Genomic DNA, 18907 nt, shown 5'->3' with positions numbered 1-18907 from the left:
AGCCAGCAGAGAGGCTCTCTTGCTCCAGGTTCAGTTGCAATTTGCAGTCTGCAGTCTGACCAAACTGTCCCGTGAGCACAATTCAAAACTCCAAGTTGGCCAGCAGGTTAGTCATGTGACTAACTGGTTTAATTATTCCTGTGTTTGTGGATTCCAAAGCTCTCAGTTGGGGGGTGGTGGGGCGGGGATGTAGTGCTGTCTCTTACCCCAACAAAATATGGATCACCATTGCCCAGACCAATCCCTGTTAATTGAATCAGTGAGCAATTCTTTTGTTTCTCCAAGCACTGTCTCTTAGTATGCAAATGTTTTCCAGCCAAGTGTCTGGTGATCTCTTTAAACAAGTCATTTCTTCACTCCAGCCACAGTTTAAAAATTAATGTTCCTGTGATGAAATTAATATGCCTCATTCTTGGCAGGTGGGGGTCTTCATGACAATATATATATAAAAAGAAAGACTTGCATTTATATAGTGCTTTTCACAACTTCAGAACATCCCAAAGCACTTTCCAACCAATTAAGCACTTCTGAAATGTTGTCACTATTGTAATTTATAAAACACAGTGGCCAATTTACATACAGCAAGCTCTCACACACAGTATTGCAATATTGTCTTTTTGTGGTGCTGATTGATGGGTAAATATTGGCCAGGACACTGGGAATAACTCCTCTGCTTTTCTTCCAAATAGTGGTTGTTGGATCTTTTATGTCCACTTGAGCAAGCAGGCAGGGCCCCGATTTAACATTTCATCCAAAAGATGGCACCTCAGTACTCCCCTGGAAGGATCAACATTGATTTTTGTGCTCAAGTGGTATTTAAACCCACAACCTTCTGACTCAGAGGTGAGAATGCTACCAGCTGAGCCACAGCTGACAGTGCATATGTGTTCATATCTACATTCATAAGATAAAACACACACACATGCAGATATATATAAAAGGAATGTAGATACATAAAACATACACAAACATATATAGTTGTGTTTTATATATATATGCGTTACACAGAGATCTCCCACATGAAGCGGGTAATGCAGAGCAACAACAACTTATATTTAAATAGCACCATTAATGTAATAAAATGTTCCCAAGCTGCTTCACAGGAGCATTAAAAAAAACAAAATAAAGCCTCATGAGGAGATATTAGCACAGGTAACAACAGCTTGGTCAAATAGGTAGGCTTTAAGGAGCATCTTAAAGGAGGAAAGAGAGGTAACGAGTCGGAGAGGTTTAGGGAGGGAATTCCAGAGCTTAGGACACTACCCTGAGGAACTCCTGCAGCGATATCCTGGGACTGAGATGATTGGCATCAAACAACCACAACCATCTTCCTTTGTGCTAGGTATGGTGAGTTTTCCTCTTGATTCCCATTGACCTCAGTTTTGCTAGGGCTCCTTGATGCCGCACTCAGTCAAATGCTGCCTTGATGTCAAGGGCAGTCACTCTCACCTCACCTCTGGAATTCAGTTCTTTTGGCATATTTGGACCAAGGCTGTAATGAGGTCTGGAGCTGTAGTCCTGGCAGAACCCAAATTGAGCATCAGTGAGCTGGTTATTCCTGAGTAAGTGCTGTTTCATAGCACTGTCGACGACACCTTACATCATTTTGCTGATGATTGGGAGTAGACTGATGGGGCGGTAAATGGCTGGATTGGATTTGTCCTGCTTTTCGTGTACAGGATATACCTGGGCAATTTTTCACATTGTCGGGACGATGCCAGTGTTGTAGCTGTACTGGAACAGCTTGGCTAGGGGCACGGCTAGTTCTGGAGCATTGGAGGCGTGCAGAGATCTTGGAGGGTTATGGGGATGGAGGAGATTGCGGAAATAGGGAGAGACGAGGTCATGGAGGGATTTTAAAGCAACGATGGGAATTTTAAAATCGAGGCGTTGCTTAATTGGGATGCAATGTACGTCAGCGAGCACAGGAATGCTGGGTGAAGGGGACATGGTGTGAGTTAGGATATGGGCAGCAGAGTTTTGGATGACCTCAAGTTTGCAGAGGGTTGAATATGGGAGTTCGGCCAGGAGTCCGTTGGAATAGTCAAGTCTAGAACAGAAAAGAACCTGGCATTTGCTTATATGTAAAATGTAATATATATATTTTTGCGTGTATAAATGTATGTGCGTATATATCTAGATAAATGTACATGTAGGCGGATGTCCTTTTCTATTCAGTCTCTATAACTTTTGTTAGATGTTGGGGTGAGGGAGATTTCCTTCTTTTATTACCTCCGACCCCTGGGTATTTGATGTTTCATTGGAGCTGTGTAAAAAGCAGCGGGGCATTTTATGACTCGCTGTGCAATGAATCAGCTGCCAATATAAACCCTGACGGGCAGCCTCCCTGCTCTCAATCACTTATAACCGGTTAATATCACAGCAAGACCTGGTTAAACAGTAACTGGATGCTGTCCACTGGTAACTCTGCTGTCCTTCCTCTGACTGTGTAACATTATATTTCTCTCTCTCCCCCTCTCTCTCTCTCTATCTCTCAGAGTTTCCATGCAGGTCAAACAATAGGGAGCCAAAATGCGAGTGACTCCAGCCCACTTCTTCTTCATTGGGCTGTTATTTGACTACAACCCTGCCACTGACTCCAAGCCAGTGCAGACTCAGAAAGGTAAGATTGAGTCCAATATCTTATTTATTAACCAAAATAAAACAAATTGACTTACATTACTGTTATTTACTGTGAAAAATAACGTAAGCACGGTCCAGAAATTACTCTTGGCCAATATTAGCAACAGACACTGAATGCGTGGTTAAAACTTGCCTTTAACTGTGATTTTAATGCAGGGCGTTATTCTGGTCAAGCTAAACGATGGGCCGATTGGCCTCCTGAGCTGCAGACCTGTTTGGGTTAAATAGCAGACACAGGAACTCCATAGGAACCCGTTAAACCTTTATCTGCTAATACCACCCAGAGCGATTTCTCAGATTATATGGACAGTATGAATACCCCAGTTACAATGGTGACACTTGGGGGTAGATTTTGACTTTGTATGATAGCACAAAATGGCTGAGTTCAATGGAAATAAGATCAGGAGAGATATAAGAGTAAAGGAACTTGCATTTATACAGCGCCGTTCACGACCTCACGACATCTCAAAGCACTTTACAGTCAATTAAGTACTTTTGATGTGTCATCACCGTTGTAACGTAGCAGACAATTTGCACACAGCAAGATCCCAGAAACACCAGGGGGAAAAATGACCAGATAATCTGTTTTAGATGTTGGTTGAGGGATAAATATTGGCCCAAGTCACTGGGGAGAACTTGTACCATGGTGAAGGCATAGGGGATTAGTTCCTTTATTAGCAGAGGCCTAGAATATAAGGGCAGGGAGGTTATGCTGGAACTGTATAACACACTAGTTAGGCCGCAGCTGGAGTACTGTGTACAGTTCTGGTCACATTCCAGGAAGGATGTAATTGCAATAGAGAGGAGATTGCAGAGGAGATTTACAAGGATGTTGGTAGGAATGGAGAATTTTAGCTATGAGGAAAGGTTGGATAGGGTGGGGTTGTTTTCTTTGGAACAGAGGAGGCTGAGGGGAGATTTAATTAATTGTGCAAAATAATGAGGGAGCTATATAGAGTGGAATGGAAGGACCTATTCCCTTAGCAGGGAGGTCAATAACCAGTGGGCATAGATTTAAAATAATTGGTGAATGGATTATCTTACCAGTGGCGGATGGGCACGTCAGCACCTGAGGAGACCCAGTAATACTGGGAAACCTCCTTGCGGGTTGTGGGGGGACCCTCCTAATCGGGCACCCTGTGCCCCACAGAGGGCCTCCCCCGCAGCAAGGCTCCACTAAAACCACCTCCCGCCCTAGACTTTGACACCCACAACCGTCGCTTAGGCTCAGCCGATTGTCCCCAACGAGGCCTGTTCCCCACTTACCTGCTCTGTTGGTAACATCCATATTGGCTCTTCTCACTGGGTGCAGTCCCAGCAGTGGCCACTGCTCCCGGGGACAATCTGGGACGGAGGAGCCGCTGGCCCTCTGATTGGCTTACAGCTCTTGGAGGCGGGACTTCCTGACTCAGAGGGGCTGAAGTCCCGACCAAGGTCCATTAAGGGCCCGGGCCATGCAAATTTGCTGCATGGCATCCAGGCTCGGCGGAGGTGAGCTCTCTGCCGACTTTTTAGCCGGTAGGCTGGGCCACCGCCTCAATGTAAAATTCTGGCTTGTGTTTCTGACTCTCCTGCTCTTCTTTGAATACTGGCATGTGATCTGTTAATCCACCTGAGAGGGCAGACAGGACATCAGTTTAACATTTGAAAGACAGCATCTCTAGCTGTGCAGCACTCTCTCAGTGTAGAACTGGGAGTGTCAGCCTGGATAATGTGATCAAATCTCTGAAGTGGGTCTTGACCTCATAACCCTGGTTATTCTGGTAACATTGATATTGATTTATTGCTGAAAATAGAGACATGTTGTTGAAGCTTTTCATCTTGCACTCATCAGGACAATACGCAAGAATAACCAATGACCAATGGGCGGCACAGTGGCGCAGTGGTTAGCACCGCAGCCTCACAGCTCCAGCGACCCGGGTTCAATTCTGGGTACTGCCTGTGTGGAGTTTGCAAGTTCTCCCTGTGTGTGCGTGGGTTTCCTCCGGGTGCTCCGGTTTCCTCCCACAGCCAAAAGACTTGCAGGTTGATAGGTAAATTGGCCATTATAAAAATTGCCCCTAGTGTAGGTAGGTGGTAGGGGAATATAGGGACAGGTGAGGATGTGGTAGGAATATGGGATTAGTGTAGGATTAGTTTAAATGGGTGGTTAATGGTCGGCACAGACTCGGTGGGCCGAAGGGCCTGTTTCAGTGCTGTATATCTAAATCTAAATCTAAAACAACTTACACTGCATGAGAAGAGAGTGCTGATTGGTTGACAAGTGAACTCTGGTAGAGGTGTTGCCATGGCGAATGCACCAGTTTACGGTGACTGACAGTTAACTGCCAAGCTTTGTTTAAAATTTAAACCAAGCAGCTTGACTCTGATTGGTCAAGGCATTGCCCTGAGGAATGAACCAGTGAATGGCTGTCACATTTTGTTTAGCTGTAACAGGCGCAATGTTTGTACATATTCTATCTGTCTGCAAAGAAGTTTGGTTATTCTTGCGATGGTCCTGATGAGTGCAAGATGAAAAGCTTCGACAACATGTCTCTATTTTCAGCAATACTCAAGTTCTGTACTACCAAACGACTATTTGATATTGATTTGTTCATTTACATGCCTGGATTTTCCGAGGCCACTTTCAAAGACATTAACGGGGTAATTTTGGCTTTGAGTGATGGAGAAAAATGGTGATATCGGCTCGCCCACCATGTTGAACATCTCACTCAATTTCCATTTTGGTTGAGAGGTTTAATGAGTGGTCTAGCTGATACACTCGCTATACACGATCACCAATACTCAAATGAGTCAACCCCATATTGTGGCACTGGACTCATGTGTAGAGGTAGACACTTCCCTTCCCCGAAGTGAGTTAGGAACCAGCTGGGCTTTTGTGACAATCCGGAGACATACATGGTCACTTGTATCTGGTGCCCACCCCTAATTTAACAGATTTTGTTGAACAAAACCAAATCAAAAAAATCCCGTGTCACAGGTTACTGTGGTAGGATTAGCATTCACAACCTTTCGGTTACTAGTCCACTAACCATAACCACAATGGTGGTTATGCTAAACCAAGAAAATTAGGAACAGCCCCTCATACCTGTTTTGCTGTTTAGTTAGATCATGGCTGGCCTGTATATTAACTCCAACTACCCACCTTGGTTCTGCAACCCTTAATACCCTTGCCTATCAAAAATATGTATGATTCTATGACTCTGTGATATGATTTTAATAACATGTTCATATAATATTCCCATGTCCCTTATAGACAATATTGGGTTGAAATTCACCTTGGAAAGTAGCATAGAATTGGTGATAGTGAATCGCTTGCCTGTGTTACACACTGCCCGATTTGACTTCATTGATAAAGAAACTTGTGTGGTGTTTAAAATGGGAGGTGCCTTTGCCTATTGCTCATTTTGCTCTAATGGCCAAAACGTATTTCATCCCCTCCATGTGTGACTTGTGACTGTTTAATGTTCTTGGCACTGACATTTATAACAGTGGAAGTACAAACTGTTCTACATCAAGAGGTGGAAGCTGAAACCATGACAACAACATTCATTAGTTCAATGACGCTATAAGACAACAACAACTTGCATTTATATAGTGCCTTTAATGCAGTAAAACTTCCCAAGGTGTTTCACAGGAGCATAAATCAAACAAAATTTGACCTTGGTCCACATAAGCAGATATTAGGACAGGTGACCAGAAGCTTGGTCGGAGATAGGTTTTAAGGAGCGTCTTATAGGAGAAGACAGTGGTTGGGAAGCAGAGAGGTTGAGGGAGGGAATTCCAGAGCTTAGGGCCATTCAGCTGAAAGCAAAGCTGCCAATGGTGGAGCGATTAAAATCAGGAATGTGCAAGAGGCTGGAAGATGGGATTAGAATAGTTAGGTGCTTGATGGCCGGCACAGATATGATGGGCCGAAGGGCCTGTTTCTGTGCTGTATAACTCTATAACTGTATGACTCTAGGCCGGAATTGGAGGAATGTAGAGATCTCAGAGGGTTGTGGGCTGGAGGAGGTTACAGAGATAGAGAGGGATGAGGCTGAGGAAGGATTTGAAAACAAGGATACGAATTTTAAAATTGGGGAGTTACTGGCCCGGGAGCCTATGTCGATCAGCGAGCCCATAGGTGATGGGTGTTGGGGACATGTCACCAGTTAGCACATGGGCAGCAGAGCTTTGGATGAGCTTAACTTTACAGAGGGTGCAATACAGATCAGCAACCGATGGGAGTCAAACTCTCAGTCACAATAGGAAGTTCAAATCCTGGCCAATTTCTACCAGCGAATCACAGTACAGTTTTTAATTGACTCTGTCACATCTGCTTCTTTTGACACACCAGCTGGAATTTAACATATTTATTGTGCCCCATTGTTTATCTTTCCTTATTATAAATAATGTTCGGAAAGGGAGATGTTTGAGTTACAGGCCTTTGGGGATATGGTGCCCACGAGACCCAGATATTAATCCAAGAAATCTCAGTGCCTCTACCTCTTACCATCCATTTATAAAGTCCAGCAACAAATTCAATCACTTATTTATAACTTAGCTTGAGGATGAGGTGGGTGTCAATTCCTTGTGTTTAGTGCTTTGTGTTGTAATCTATATCTATGGTCCATGGAGCTCTAAATACTGTTGAAGCAACTCTTATAACTCTTGTGCTGCTTTGGATTCTGATAGAGCAGTGTCTGTGGATTGACTCTACCATTTAAACTCCCAAATCTCTTATCCCAGCAGCTGATTCGTGTCATAGAATCAGAGAATCTTACAGCACAGAATGAGGCCATTCGGCCCATTGCATCTGTGCTGTCACTCTGAAAGTGCTAACCTCTTAGTCCTAGCCTCCACCATTTCCCTATGACATCAAGTTACATAGAATATACAGTAGAGAAACAGTTCATTCAGCTCAACCAGTCTGGACCAGTGCTTATGCTCGCACAAGCCTTCTCTCACCCTACTTTGTCTTATCAACTTGTCCTGCCACCCTCAAAGACATGTCAATGTACACACCCAGGTCTCTTTGTTCCTGCACCCACTTTAAAATTGCACAATTTAGTTTATATTGCCACTCCTCATTCTTCCTACCAAAAGTTTGTTTGTTCTTTAAGAAAACGTAGAAGCAGTTGTCAGATCATAATTTTGACTAGTATTTAAAAAGAGTGACTCATTACAAACACTTTCTAATAAATGATCCTCACTGAAGCTCTATTAAGATCAAAATATGAGTACAGCGCTCTCTCTACAAGGTGTACTCTTGATTGGTAATTGCTCTATTGACAGTACATCATGTGTGTATGTTGCATTCCCCTGAATGCCACTTTAACAGAGGTATTAACCTGCTTTTAATAAATGGGCTAATCTCGCCATTAAAATAGCAGGGAGAGGAATGACGTAAGAATGTGTTTAGTGGTTTCTCGCTAACACTGCCATTGGGAGCCTAGAATTCTGCCAAGTTATAAACTAGCTGAAATTAACTTCATTATCTGTTCTCTTTCTAAGTTCTTAAGTGTGGCATTCGTCCTGCACAGGGAGGTGTCCCGTACTTGCTGAATTTGTGGAATCGTATTGTTGGGGGCAAAGAGTCCGAGCCTGGAGCACACCCTTGGCAGGTAAAGTACAGTGTGTCGCAGGGCATGCTTTAGACGCATTTGTTGAATTCCACGGGCTATAACTGCAATACTGTGGGCACTGATCTAACTCAGCTGGCTGAGTCTGAGTCAACAGCTGCCGGCTGAGGTATCACGAGAGGCTCTTAACAGTTACAAGTGAAATCATCATGCAGTCAGTGGGCCAATACTTAAAGGAATGTTTCCAGCCACAGAGGTACCACCCAATCAATTTCTTTAGTGGTGCTGAATTATTGATAACGTCTACGTGTTATTAAAGTTATAGAGTGTACAGAGATCAACCGTGAAAGAAGGTTAGAGAAGGTTAAAGTTTACAGTCTAAAAAGAGGGCAGTTGAAACAGGGACAGATGTCAGCCATTCTGCCCATTGAAGCTTCTTCTGCTATCCTGTTAGGAATGGAGGCTCTATCTTTGAAATTCCCTATGCCTCAATATCCTTACATAAGATGGACCTCATCGAAGCATGTCAAATATTAAGTGGTGTAGATACGATAAACCCAAGGTATTACTTTAAACTAGGTAAATCAGAACAGAAGATGCAAGTTTAAATGTGTACAAAGTAGATTTAAAATGATGGCTGGGAAGAACTGGTTTTGAGTTTAAAGTAATATAAATATTGGGGATAATCTGCCAGGCTTACAGACCCAGAGATGGAAATAATAGGACAGGTGATCAAAATCTTTGGCCAGGGGTAGGTTTTGAGGACCATCTTGAAGAAGGAGTGAGAGGCAGATGGAGAGCTGTAAGGAGGGAATTGAACAGGTAAGGGCCTAGGCAGCTGAAGGGACCACCGTTATTGGTGGGTGGAAGGGTATAGGGATGGATGAGGGCCAGATAATGGAGGAATGCAGAGATCTCAAAGGTTTGTAGGGTTGGAGGTGGTTACGGAGTTAAGCAGGGATGAACCCATGGGGGAATTTTAATTTGACTTCTATGAATCCCTTATGATACAGAAATGCCAACGGTGTTACTGGTTGGCTGAAAGCTGATTGTAGCCACCCAGCCTAAATGGTTTAATATAAAATCAAAATACTGCAGATGCTGGAAATCTGAAATAAAAACAAGAAATGCTGGAAATACTCAGCAGGTCTGGCAGCATCTGTGGAGAGAGAAGCAGAGTTAACGTTTTGGGTCAGTGACCCTTCTTCAGAACTGGCAAATATTAGAAATGTAAAAGGTTATAAGCAAGTAAAGCAGGGATTGGGCAAGAGATAACAAAGGAGGAGCTGTAGATAGGACAAGGTCACAGAATAGCTGACCAGAAGGTCATGGAGCAAAGGCAAACAATATGCTAATGGTGTGTTGAAAGACAAAGCATTGGTACAGAGAGGATGTTAACTGACTGAAAACTGAACAGCCACAAGTACAAACATGAAAAAAAAGTGGGTAAGCAAACTGAACGAACTAAGATGAAATAAAATAAAATAAACATTAAAAAAAACCCAAAATAAATAAATAAATATATAAAAAAGGAAAAAGAAAAAAATAACTAAAAATAAAAGTAAAACGGGGGCCCCGTCATGCTCTGAAATGATTGAACTCAATGTTCAGTCCGGCAGGCTGTAGTGTGCCTAATCAGTAAATGAAATGCTGTTCCTCGAGCTTGCGTTGATGTTCACTGGAACACTGCAGCAATCCCAGGACAGAGATGTGAGCATGAGAGCAGGGGGAAGTGTAGAAATGGCAAGCAACCGGAAGCTCGGGGTCCTGCTTGCAGACTGAGCGGAGGTGTTCTGCAAAGCGGTCACCCAGTCTGCGTTTGGTCTCCCCAATGTAGAGGAGACCACATTGTGAACAGCAAATACAGTATTTTTAAAAATTCTTTCATGGGATGTGGGCATCGCAGGCCAGGCCAGCATTTATTGCCCATCACTAATTGCCTTTGAACTGAGTGGCTTGCTAGGCCATTTCGAGGGCATGTAAGAGCCAACCACATTGCTGTGGATCTGGAGTCACATGTAGGCCAGACCAGGTAAGGACAACAGATTTCCTTCCCTAAAGGACATTAGTGAACCAGATGGGTTTTTACAACAATGGTTTCATGGCCATCATTAGACTAGCTTTAAATTCCAGGTTTATTAATTGAATTCAAATTCCACCTTCTGCTGTGGTGGGATTCGAACCCATGTCCCCAGAGCAATACCCTGGGTCTCTGGGTTACTAGTCCAGTGACAATACCAGTATGCCACCGCCTCCCCATTTAGTATACTAAATTGCAAAGAAGTGCGAGTAAATCGCTGCTTCACCTGAAAGGAGTGTTTGGGGCCTGGGATAGAGAGGAGAGAGGAGGTAAATGGGCAGGTATTACACCTCCTGCAATTGCAGTGGCAGATGCCACGGGAAGGGGACGAGGTGGTGGGGGCAATGGAGGAGTGGACCAGGGTGTCGCGGAGGGAACGATCCCTTCGGAATGCTGACAGGGGAAGGGAGGGGAAGATGCGTTTGGTAGTGGCATCATGGTGGAGATGGCGGAAATGGATATGGATGCTGATGGGGTGGAAAGTGAGGACAAGGGGAACCCTATCGCGGTTCTGGGAGGGAGGGAAAGGGGTGAGGGTAGAGATGCGGGAAATGGGCCGGAGACGGTTGAGGGTCCTGTCAACCATTGTGGGAGGAATCCTCGGTTGAGGAAAAAGGAAGACATATCAGAAGTACTGTCATGGAAGGTAGTATCATCAGAGCAGATGCGTCGGAGACAGAGAAACTGGGAGAATGGAATGGAGTCGTTACAGGAGGCAGGGTGTGAAGAAGTGTGGTCGAGGTAGCTGTGGGAGTCAGTGGGCTTATAATGAATATTAGTAGACAAACTATCCCCAGGGATGGAGACAGATAAGTCGAGGAAGGGAAGGGAAGTGTTGGAGATGGACCATGTAAATGTGAGAGAAGGGTGGAAATTGGAAGCAAAGTAGATAAAGTTTTCCAGTTCGGGGCGGGAGCAGGAAACGGCACCAATACAGTCATCAATGTACCGGAAAAAAGAGTTGGGGGAGGGGGTCTGAGTGGGACTGGAACAAGGAATGTTCAACATATCCCACAAAAAGAAAGGCACAACTAGGACCCATGCGGGTACCCATAGCAACACATTTTACTCGAAGGGAGTGAGTGGAGTTGAAGGAGCAGTTGTTCAATGTGAGAACAAGTTCAGCCAGGCAGAGGAGGGTGGTGGTGGATGGGGACTGGTTGGGCCTCTGTTCAATGGAAAAGCGGAGAGCCCTCAAACCATCCTGGTGGGGGATGGAGGTGTAGAGAGATTGGACGTCCATAGTGAAGAGGAGGCGGTTGGGACCAGCAAACTGGAAATTGTCAAAATGACGTAGGGCGTCAGAAGAGTCACGGATGTAAGTGGGAAGAGACTGGACCAGGGGAGAGAGAGGTCCAGTGTGTACATGTGGCAGCGCATAGCACTGAGTGTGGATCTCAGGTGGCGGTGAGAATAGCAGTCCGATTTAATGATTTAATAAATCATTGGATAGACCCCAGATGGAAGTAAGGATTTCAAAGCCTTGCAGAGCAGATTTATTAGAATGATACCATGTATTACAGTCAGGTGTTAAGGGGTGTGGGTGGTCCCCACTGTTCACCTCCCCACTGACTGCAATGGTTTTTTGTTCACAATGAGGAGTTAGCCCCTGAGTGTTCTACTTGCCAAATAAATGAACAGTGACATATTTCTTGTTGGTTTAAAATTAACTGTTTATTGAACAATGTTAATTCCCCAAACTGTTCGCAACACCACTCATGCACATATTCATAGAGTCATAGAGTTATACAGCACAGAAACAGGCCCTTCGGCTCAACGTGTCTGTGCCGGCCATCAAGCACCTAACTATTCTGATCCCATTTTCCAGCACTTGGCCCGTAGCCTTGTATGCTATGGCATTTCAAGTGCTCATCTACATACTTCTTAAATGTTCTGAGGACTCCTGCCTCTACCATCTCTTCAGGCAGTGCGTTCCAGATTCCAACCACCCTCTGGGTGAAATTTTGTTCCCTCAAATTCACTCTAAACCTCCTGCCCCTTCCCTTAAGTCTATGCCCCCTGGTTATTAACCCCTACGCTAAGGGAAAAAGTTTCTTCCTATCTATCCTATCTATGCCTCTCATAATTTTGTATACCTCAATCATGTCCCCCCTCAGCCTTCTCTGCTCTAAGGGAAACAACCCTAGCCTATCCAGTCCCTTTTCATAGCTGAAATGCTCCAGTCCAGGCAACATCCTGGTAATCTCCTCTGCATCCTCTCCAGTATAATCACATCCTTCCTATAATGTGGCGACCAGAACTGTACACAGTACTCCAGCTGTGGCCTAACTAGCGTTATTCACTCTCACATGCACTCTCAAGAGAAGATAGATAGAAGGTAAAGCGTAAGAGTTCATGGTGTGAGAGGTGTTCATGTCTTTTTTTTACTTCTTCGTGGGATGTGGGCATCGCTGGCTAGACCAGCATTTATTGCCCATCCCTCATTGCCATTGAGAAGGTGGTGGTGAGCTGCCTTCTTGAACTGCTGCTGTCCTTGGGGTGTATGTACACCCACAGTGCTGTTAGGAAGGGAGTTCCAGGATTTTGACCCAGCAACAGTGAGGGAACAGCAATATAGTTCCAAGGCAGGATGGTGTGTGACTTGGAGGGGAACTTGTAGGTGGTGATGTTCCCATGTATTTTCTGCCCTTGTCCTTCGAGGTGGTAGAGGTCGCGGGTTTGGAAGGTGCTGTCGAAGGAGCCTTGGTGCGTTGCTGCAGTGCATCTTGTAGATGGTACACACTGCTGTCACTGTGCATCGGTGGTGGAGAAAGTGAATGTTGAAGGTTGTGCATGAGGTACCAATCAAGTGGGCTGCTTTGTCCTGGATGGTGTCGAGCTTCTTGTGTGTTGTTGGAGCTGCACCCATCCAGGCAAGTGGAGAGTATTCCATCACACTCCTGACTTGCGCCTCGTCGATGGTGGACAGGCTTTGGGGAGACAGGAGGTGAGTTACTCACCGCAGAATTCCCAGCATCTGACCTGCTCTTGTAGCCACAGTATTTATGTGGCTACTCCAGTTCAGTTTCTGGTCAATGGTAGGCCCCAGGATGTTGATAGTGGGGGATTCAGCGATGGTAATGCCATTGAATGTCAAGGAGAGATGGTTAGATTCTCTCTTGGTTAAAATGGCCATTACCTGGCACTTGTGTGGTGGAAATGTTACTAGCCACTTATCAGCCAAGCCTGGATATTGTCCAGGTCTTACTGCAAATGGACAGGGCTGCTTCAATATCAGAGGAGTTGCGAATGGTGCTGAACATTGTGCAAACATCAGCGAACATCCCCACTTCTGACCTGATGATGAAGGGAAGGTCATTGATGAAATAGTTGAAGATGGTTGGACCTAGGACACTACCCTGATGAACTGCTGCAGTGATGTCCTGGAGCTGAGATGATTGACCTCCAACAATCACAACCATCTTCGTTTGTGCTAGGTATGACTCCAACCAGCAGAGTTTTCCTCCATTGACTCCAGTTTTGCTAGTCCATACTCGGTCAAATCCTGCCTTGATGTCAAGGGCAGTCACTCTCACTTCATCTCTGGAGTTCAGCTCTTTTGTCCATGTTTGGACCAAGGCTATAATGAGGTCAGGAGCTGAGTGGCCCTGGCGGAACCCAAACTGAGCATCAGTGAGCAGGTGTCTGCTGAGCAAGTGCTGCTTGATAGCGCTGTTGATGACACTTTACTGATGATTGAGAGTAGGCTGATGGGGCGGTAATTGGCCGGGTTGGATTTGTCCTGTTTTTTGTGTACAGGACATACCTGGGCAGTTTTCCACATTGCCGGATAAATGCCAGCATTGTAGCTGTACTGGAACAGCTTGGCTTGGGGCATGGTAAGTTCTGGAGCACAGGGCTTCAGTACTATTGCCGGAATGCTGTCAGGGCCCATAGCCTTTGTAGTATCCAGTGCCTTCAGTCACTTCTTGATATCATATGGAGTGAATCGAATTGGCTGATGTCTGGCATCTGTGATGCTGGGGACCTCAGGAGGAGGCTGAGATGGATCATCCACTTGGCACTTCCGGCTGAAGACTGTTGCAAATGCTTCAGCCTTATCTTTCGCACTGATGTGCTCGGCTCCCCCCATCATTGAGGATGGGGATATATGTGGAGCCAACAATTCCAGTTAGTTGTTTAATTGTCCACCACCATTCACGACTGAATGTGGCAGGACTGCAGAGCTTAGATCTGATCTGTTGCTTGTGGGATCTCTTAGCTCTCTCAATCGCATGCTGCTTACACAGTTTGGCATGCAAGTAGTCCTGTGTTGTAGCTTCACCAGGCTGACACCTCATTTTGAGGTATGCCTGGTGCTGCTCCTGGCATGCCCTCCTGTACTCTTCATTGAACCAGGGTTGATCCCCAGGCTTGATGGTAATGGTAGAGTGGGGGATATGCCGGGCCATGAGGTTACAGATTGTGGTTGAGTACAATTCTGCTGCTGCTAATGGCCCACAGCGTCTCATGGATGCCCAGATTTGCATTGCTAGATCTGTCCGATTTACCATGGTGGTAGTGTCAGACAACACAATGGAGAGTATCCTCAATGTGAAAACGGGACTTGGTCTCCACAAGGACTGTGTGGTGTTCGCTCCTACCAATACAGCACAGTGGTGGCAAAGTGGTTTGCACCGCAGCCTCACAGCTCCAGGCACCCGGGTTCAATTCTGGGTACTGCCTGTGCGGAGTTTGCAAGTTCTCCCTGTGACCGTGTGAGTTTTCGCCGGGTGCTCCTGTTTCCTCCCACCGCCAAAGACTTGCAGGTGATAGATAAATTGGCTTTTATAAATTGCCCCTAGGTGGTAGGGAATATGGGATTACTGTAAGGTTAGTATAAATGGGTGGTTCTTGGTCGGCACGGACTCGGTGGGCCAAAGGGCCTGTTTCAGTGCTGTATCTCTAAATAAATAAAAAATAATAAAATACTGTCATGGACAGATGCATCTGCGACAGGCAGATGGGTGGGGACTAGGTCAAGTATATTTTTCCCTCTTGTTGGTTTCCTCACCACCTGCCGCATACCCAGTCTGGCAGCTATGTCCTTTAGTACTGGGCCAGCTCGGTCTGTAGTGGTGCTACTGAGCCACTCTTGGTGATGGACATTGAAGTCCCCCACCCAGAGTACATTCTGCGCCCTTGCCACCCTCAGTGCTTCCTCCAAGTGGTGTTCAACATGGAAGAGTACTGATTTATCACCTGAGTGGATGCGGTAAGTGGTAATCAGCAGGAGGTTTCCTTCCCATGTTTGGCCTGATGCCATGAGACTTCATGGGGTCCGGAGTCGATGTTGAGGACTCCCAGGGCAACTCCCTCCTGACTGTATACCACTGTGCAGCCACCTCTGCTGGGTCTGTCCTGCCGGTGGGAAAGGATATACCCGGGGATGGTGACGGCAGTGTCTGGGACATTAAGGTATGATTCCGTGAGTATGACTATGTTGCTTGACTAGTCTTTGGGACAGCTCTCCCAACTTTGGCACAAGCCCCCCAGATGTTAGTAGGGAGTACTTTTCAGGGTCGACAGGGCTGGGTTTGCCATTGTCGTTTCCAGTGCCTAGGTAGATTATGGGTGGTCAGTTCGGTTTCATTCCTTATTAACATTTTAGTGGTTTTATACAACTGAGTGGCATGCTAGGCCATTTCAGAGGGCATTTAAGAGTCAACCACATTGCTGTGGGTCTGGTGTCACATGTAGGCCAGACCGGGTAAGGACAGCAGCTTTCCTTCCCGAAAGAACATTAGTGAGCCAGATGGTTTTTTACAACAATCATCAATGGTTTCATGACCATCATTGGACTAGCTTTTTATATCTGTGTCTTATGGCTACTGACCCTCCTGCAGTGGAAACAATTTCTCCCTATCTACTCTATCAAAACCTCTCATGATTTTGAACACCTCTATTAAATCCCCCCCCTCCAACATTCTCTGTTCTAAGGAGAACAATCCCAGCTTTACCAGTCTTGCCACATAATTGAATTTCCTCATCCCTGTGCCATGCCCAGTAAAAACATGTCAGATTCCTACCTTTAAGATGCAAACTTTATTCAGTGTGGAATCTTTGAAGTTGACCTTTCCTTTAAAAAGTGGACAATGTGCTGCAAGGTGGCTGGCAAAATTCTGCTAACTTAGTCTGTACATTCAAACTCACTGTCTCGAAAGGACAAAAGGATACATTCCAGACTGAGGTGTCAATTACACTCATCCTGAAACTATCAACAGACAATCCTGAATTGAATGGGTTCTTCTGAAGCAAAGAAGGTGTGAAGTAGCCAGATCATAACAGGATTATATGTCAATGAGTGGCCATGGATTCCACACTAAAATAAAAGCAAACTTCTGCGGATGCTGGAAACCTGAAATTAAAACAGAAATTGCTGGAAATGCTCAGCAGGTCTGGCAGCATCTGTGGAGAGAGAAGCAGAGTTAATGTTTCAGGTCTGATGAAAGGTCACAGACCTGAAATGTTAACTCTGCTTCTCTCTCCACAGATGCTGCCAGACCTGCTGAGTATTTCCAGCACTTTCTATTTTTATACCATGGGTTCCACATCCTGGTCTATTGTGTGGTCTGACCAGGGGAGAGGGCCATGTATCAACTAACAAAGACTCTAATTTGATAAATTGTCACCTTAAAAGGTAACCCTCTGGAGAGAGATAGGGATCACAGCAACTTCACAGAGAAGGCAGTCGAGCCAGGGGCTGTGGAAAGATCCAGCCTGAACAGGAAGAAAAAGCTCTGCTGCTAATTCTACACTTCAGCTTGGTACAGCAGAGAACTGAAAGTGACTGCCACGTCCAGTCTGAAATTGGTACCACCAGAAATCTACAACACCTCAACAAGATCAAGACTACAAACACCCAGGCCTGCATCTTTAAAAGGGACTGTCCTACTTAGAAGAGTCAACAGGTCTACCCTAAGTCCCCAAAGCCTGTCCACCATCTACAAGGCAAGTTGGGAGTGTTATGGAATACTGTCCACTTGCCTGGATGGGTGCAGCTCTAACAACACTCAAGAAGCTCGACAACATCCAGGAAAAAGCAGCTCACTTGATCAGCATCCCATCCACAAACATTCACTCCCTCCACCACCGACGCACAGTGGCAGCAGTGTGTACCATCTACAAGACGCACTGCAGAAATGCACCAAGGCTCCTTAGACAGCACCTTCCAAACCCGCGACCTCTACCACCTAGAAGGACAAGGGCAGCAGTTGCATGGGAACACCATCACCTACAAGTTCCCCTCCAAGCAACACACCATCCTGACTTGGAACTATATCGCTGTTCCTTCTCTGTTGCTGGGCCAAAATCCTGGAACTCCTTTCTTTACAGCGCTGTGGGTGTACCTACCCCACATGGACTGCAGCGGTTCAAGAAGGCAGCTCACCACCACCTTCTCAACAGCAATTAGGGATGGGCAATAAATGCTGTCCTAGCTAGTGATGACCACATCCCATGAATGAATAAAAACAAATATAAGATAGTCAGCAAAAGAACCAGAGGGGAGATCTCTTTCTTCTTTGGCCTCCTGTCTTGAGAGACAATGGGTAAGCGCCTGGAGGTGGTCAGTGGTTTGTGGAGCCGCGCCTGGAGTGGCTATTAAGGCCAATTCTAGAGTGACAGACTCTTCCACAGGCGCTGCAGATAAAATTGGTTGTCAGGGCTATTACACAGTTGGCTCTCTCCTTGCGCTTCTGTCCTTTTTCCTGCCTACTGCTCTTCGAGTCTCTTCGACTTGCCACACTTTAGCCCCGCCTTTATGGCTGTCCTCCAGCTCTGGCGATCACTGGCAACTGACTCCCACGACTTGTGGTCAATGTCACAGGACTTCATGTCACGTTTGCAGATGTCTTTAAAGCGGAGACATGGACGGCCGGTGGGTCTGATACCAGTGACGAGCTCGCAGTACAATGTGTCCTTGGGGATCCTGCCATCTTCCATGCAGCTCACATGGCCAAGCCATCTCAAGGGCCGCTGGCTCAGCAGGGTGTATATGCTGGGGATGTTGGCCGCCTCGAGGACTTCTGCGTTGGAGATACGGTACTGCCACCTAATGCCAAGTATTCTCCGGAGACAGCGAAGATGGAATGAATTGAGATGTTGCTCTTGGCTGACATACGTTGTCCAGGCCTCGCTGCCGTAGAACAAGGTACTAAGGACACAGGCTTGAAACACACAGACTTTTGTGTTCCATCTCAGTGTGTCATTTTCCCACACCCTCTTGGCCAGTCTGGACATAGCAGTGGACGCCTTTCCCATGCACTTGTTGATTTCTGCATCGAGAGACAGATTACTGGTGATAGTTGAGCCTAGGTAGGTGAACTCTTGAACCACTTCCAGAGCGTGGCCGCTGATATTGATGGATGGACTGACATCCTGTCCCATGATCTTCGTTTTCTTGAGGCTGATGGTCATGCCAAATTCGTTGCAGGCAGCCGCAATCCTGTCGATGAGTCTCTGCAGACGCTCTTCTGTGTGGGATGTTAATGCAGCATCGTCAGCAAAGAGGAGTTCCCTGAGGAACTTTCCGTACTTTGATCTTTGCTCGAAGATGGGCAAGGTTGAACAACATGCCATCTGATCTTGTGTGGAGGAAAATTCCTTCTTCTGAAGACTT

The 18907-nt window shown here is 45.9% G+C and overlaps 1 protein-coding gene across 4 annotated transcripts in view; it reads left to right on the top strand.

Moving 5' to 3' along the window:
- The first annotated feature begins 2394 nt into the window (after nucleotides 1-2394).
- LOC137377354 (ovochymase-2) overlaps nucleotides 2395-18907 on the top strand; it is a 72504-nt gene continuing 55991 nt past the window's right edge. For all 4 annotated transcript variants that reach the window (XM_068046949.1, XM_068046948.1, XM_068046947.1 and 1 more), the window contains exons 1-2: nucleotides 2395-2623; nucleotides 8140-8249. In XM_068046949.1, the coding sequence (XP_067903050.1) occupies nucleotides 2533-2623; nucleotides 8140-8249 (201 nt within the window). In that variant the 5' untranslated portion in view covers nucleotides 2395-2532. The remainder of the gene's footprint in view (nucleotides 2624-8139; nucleotides 8250-18907) is intronic.

This window comes from Heterodontus francisci, chromosome 14 (assembly GCF_036365525.1).
Source record: "Heterodontus francisci isolate sHetFra1 chromosome 14, sHetFra1.hap1, whole genome shotgun sequence".
Lineage (NCBI taxonomy): Eukaryota > Metazoa > Chordata > Chondrichthyes > Heterodontiformes > Heterodontidae > Heterodontus > Heterodontus francisci.
Note: the sequence above shows the minus strand (reverse complement) of the source record. Positions and strands in the feature narration are given on the sequence as shown.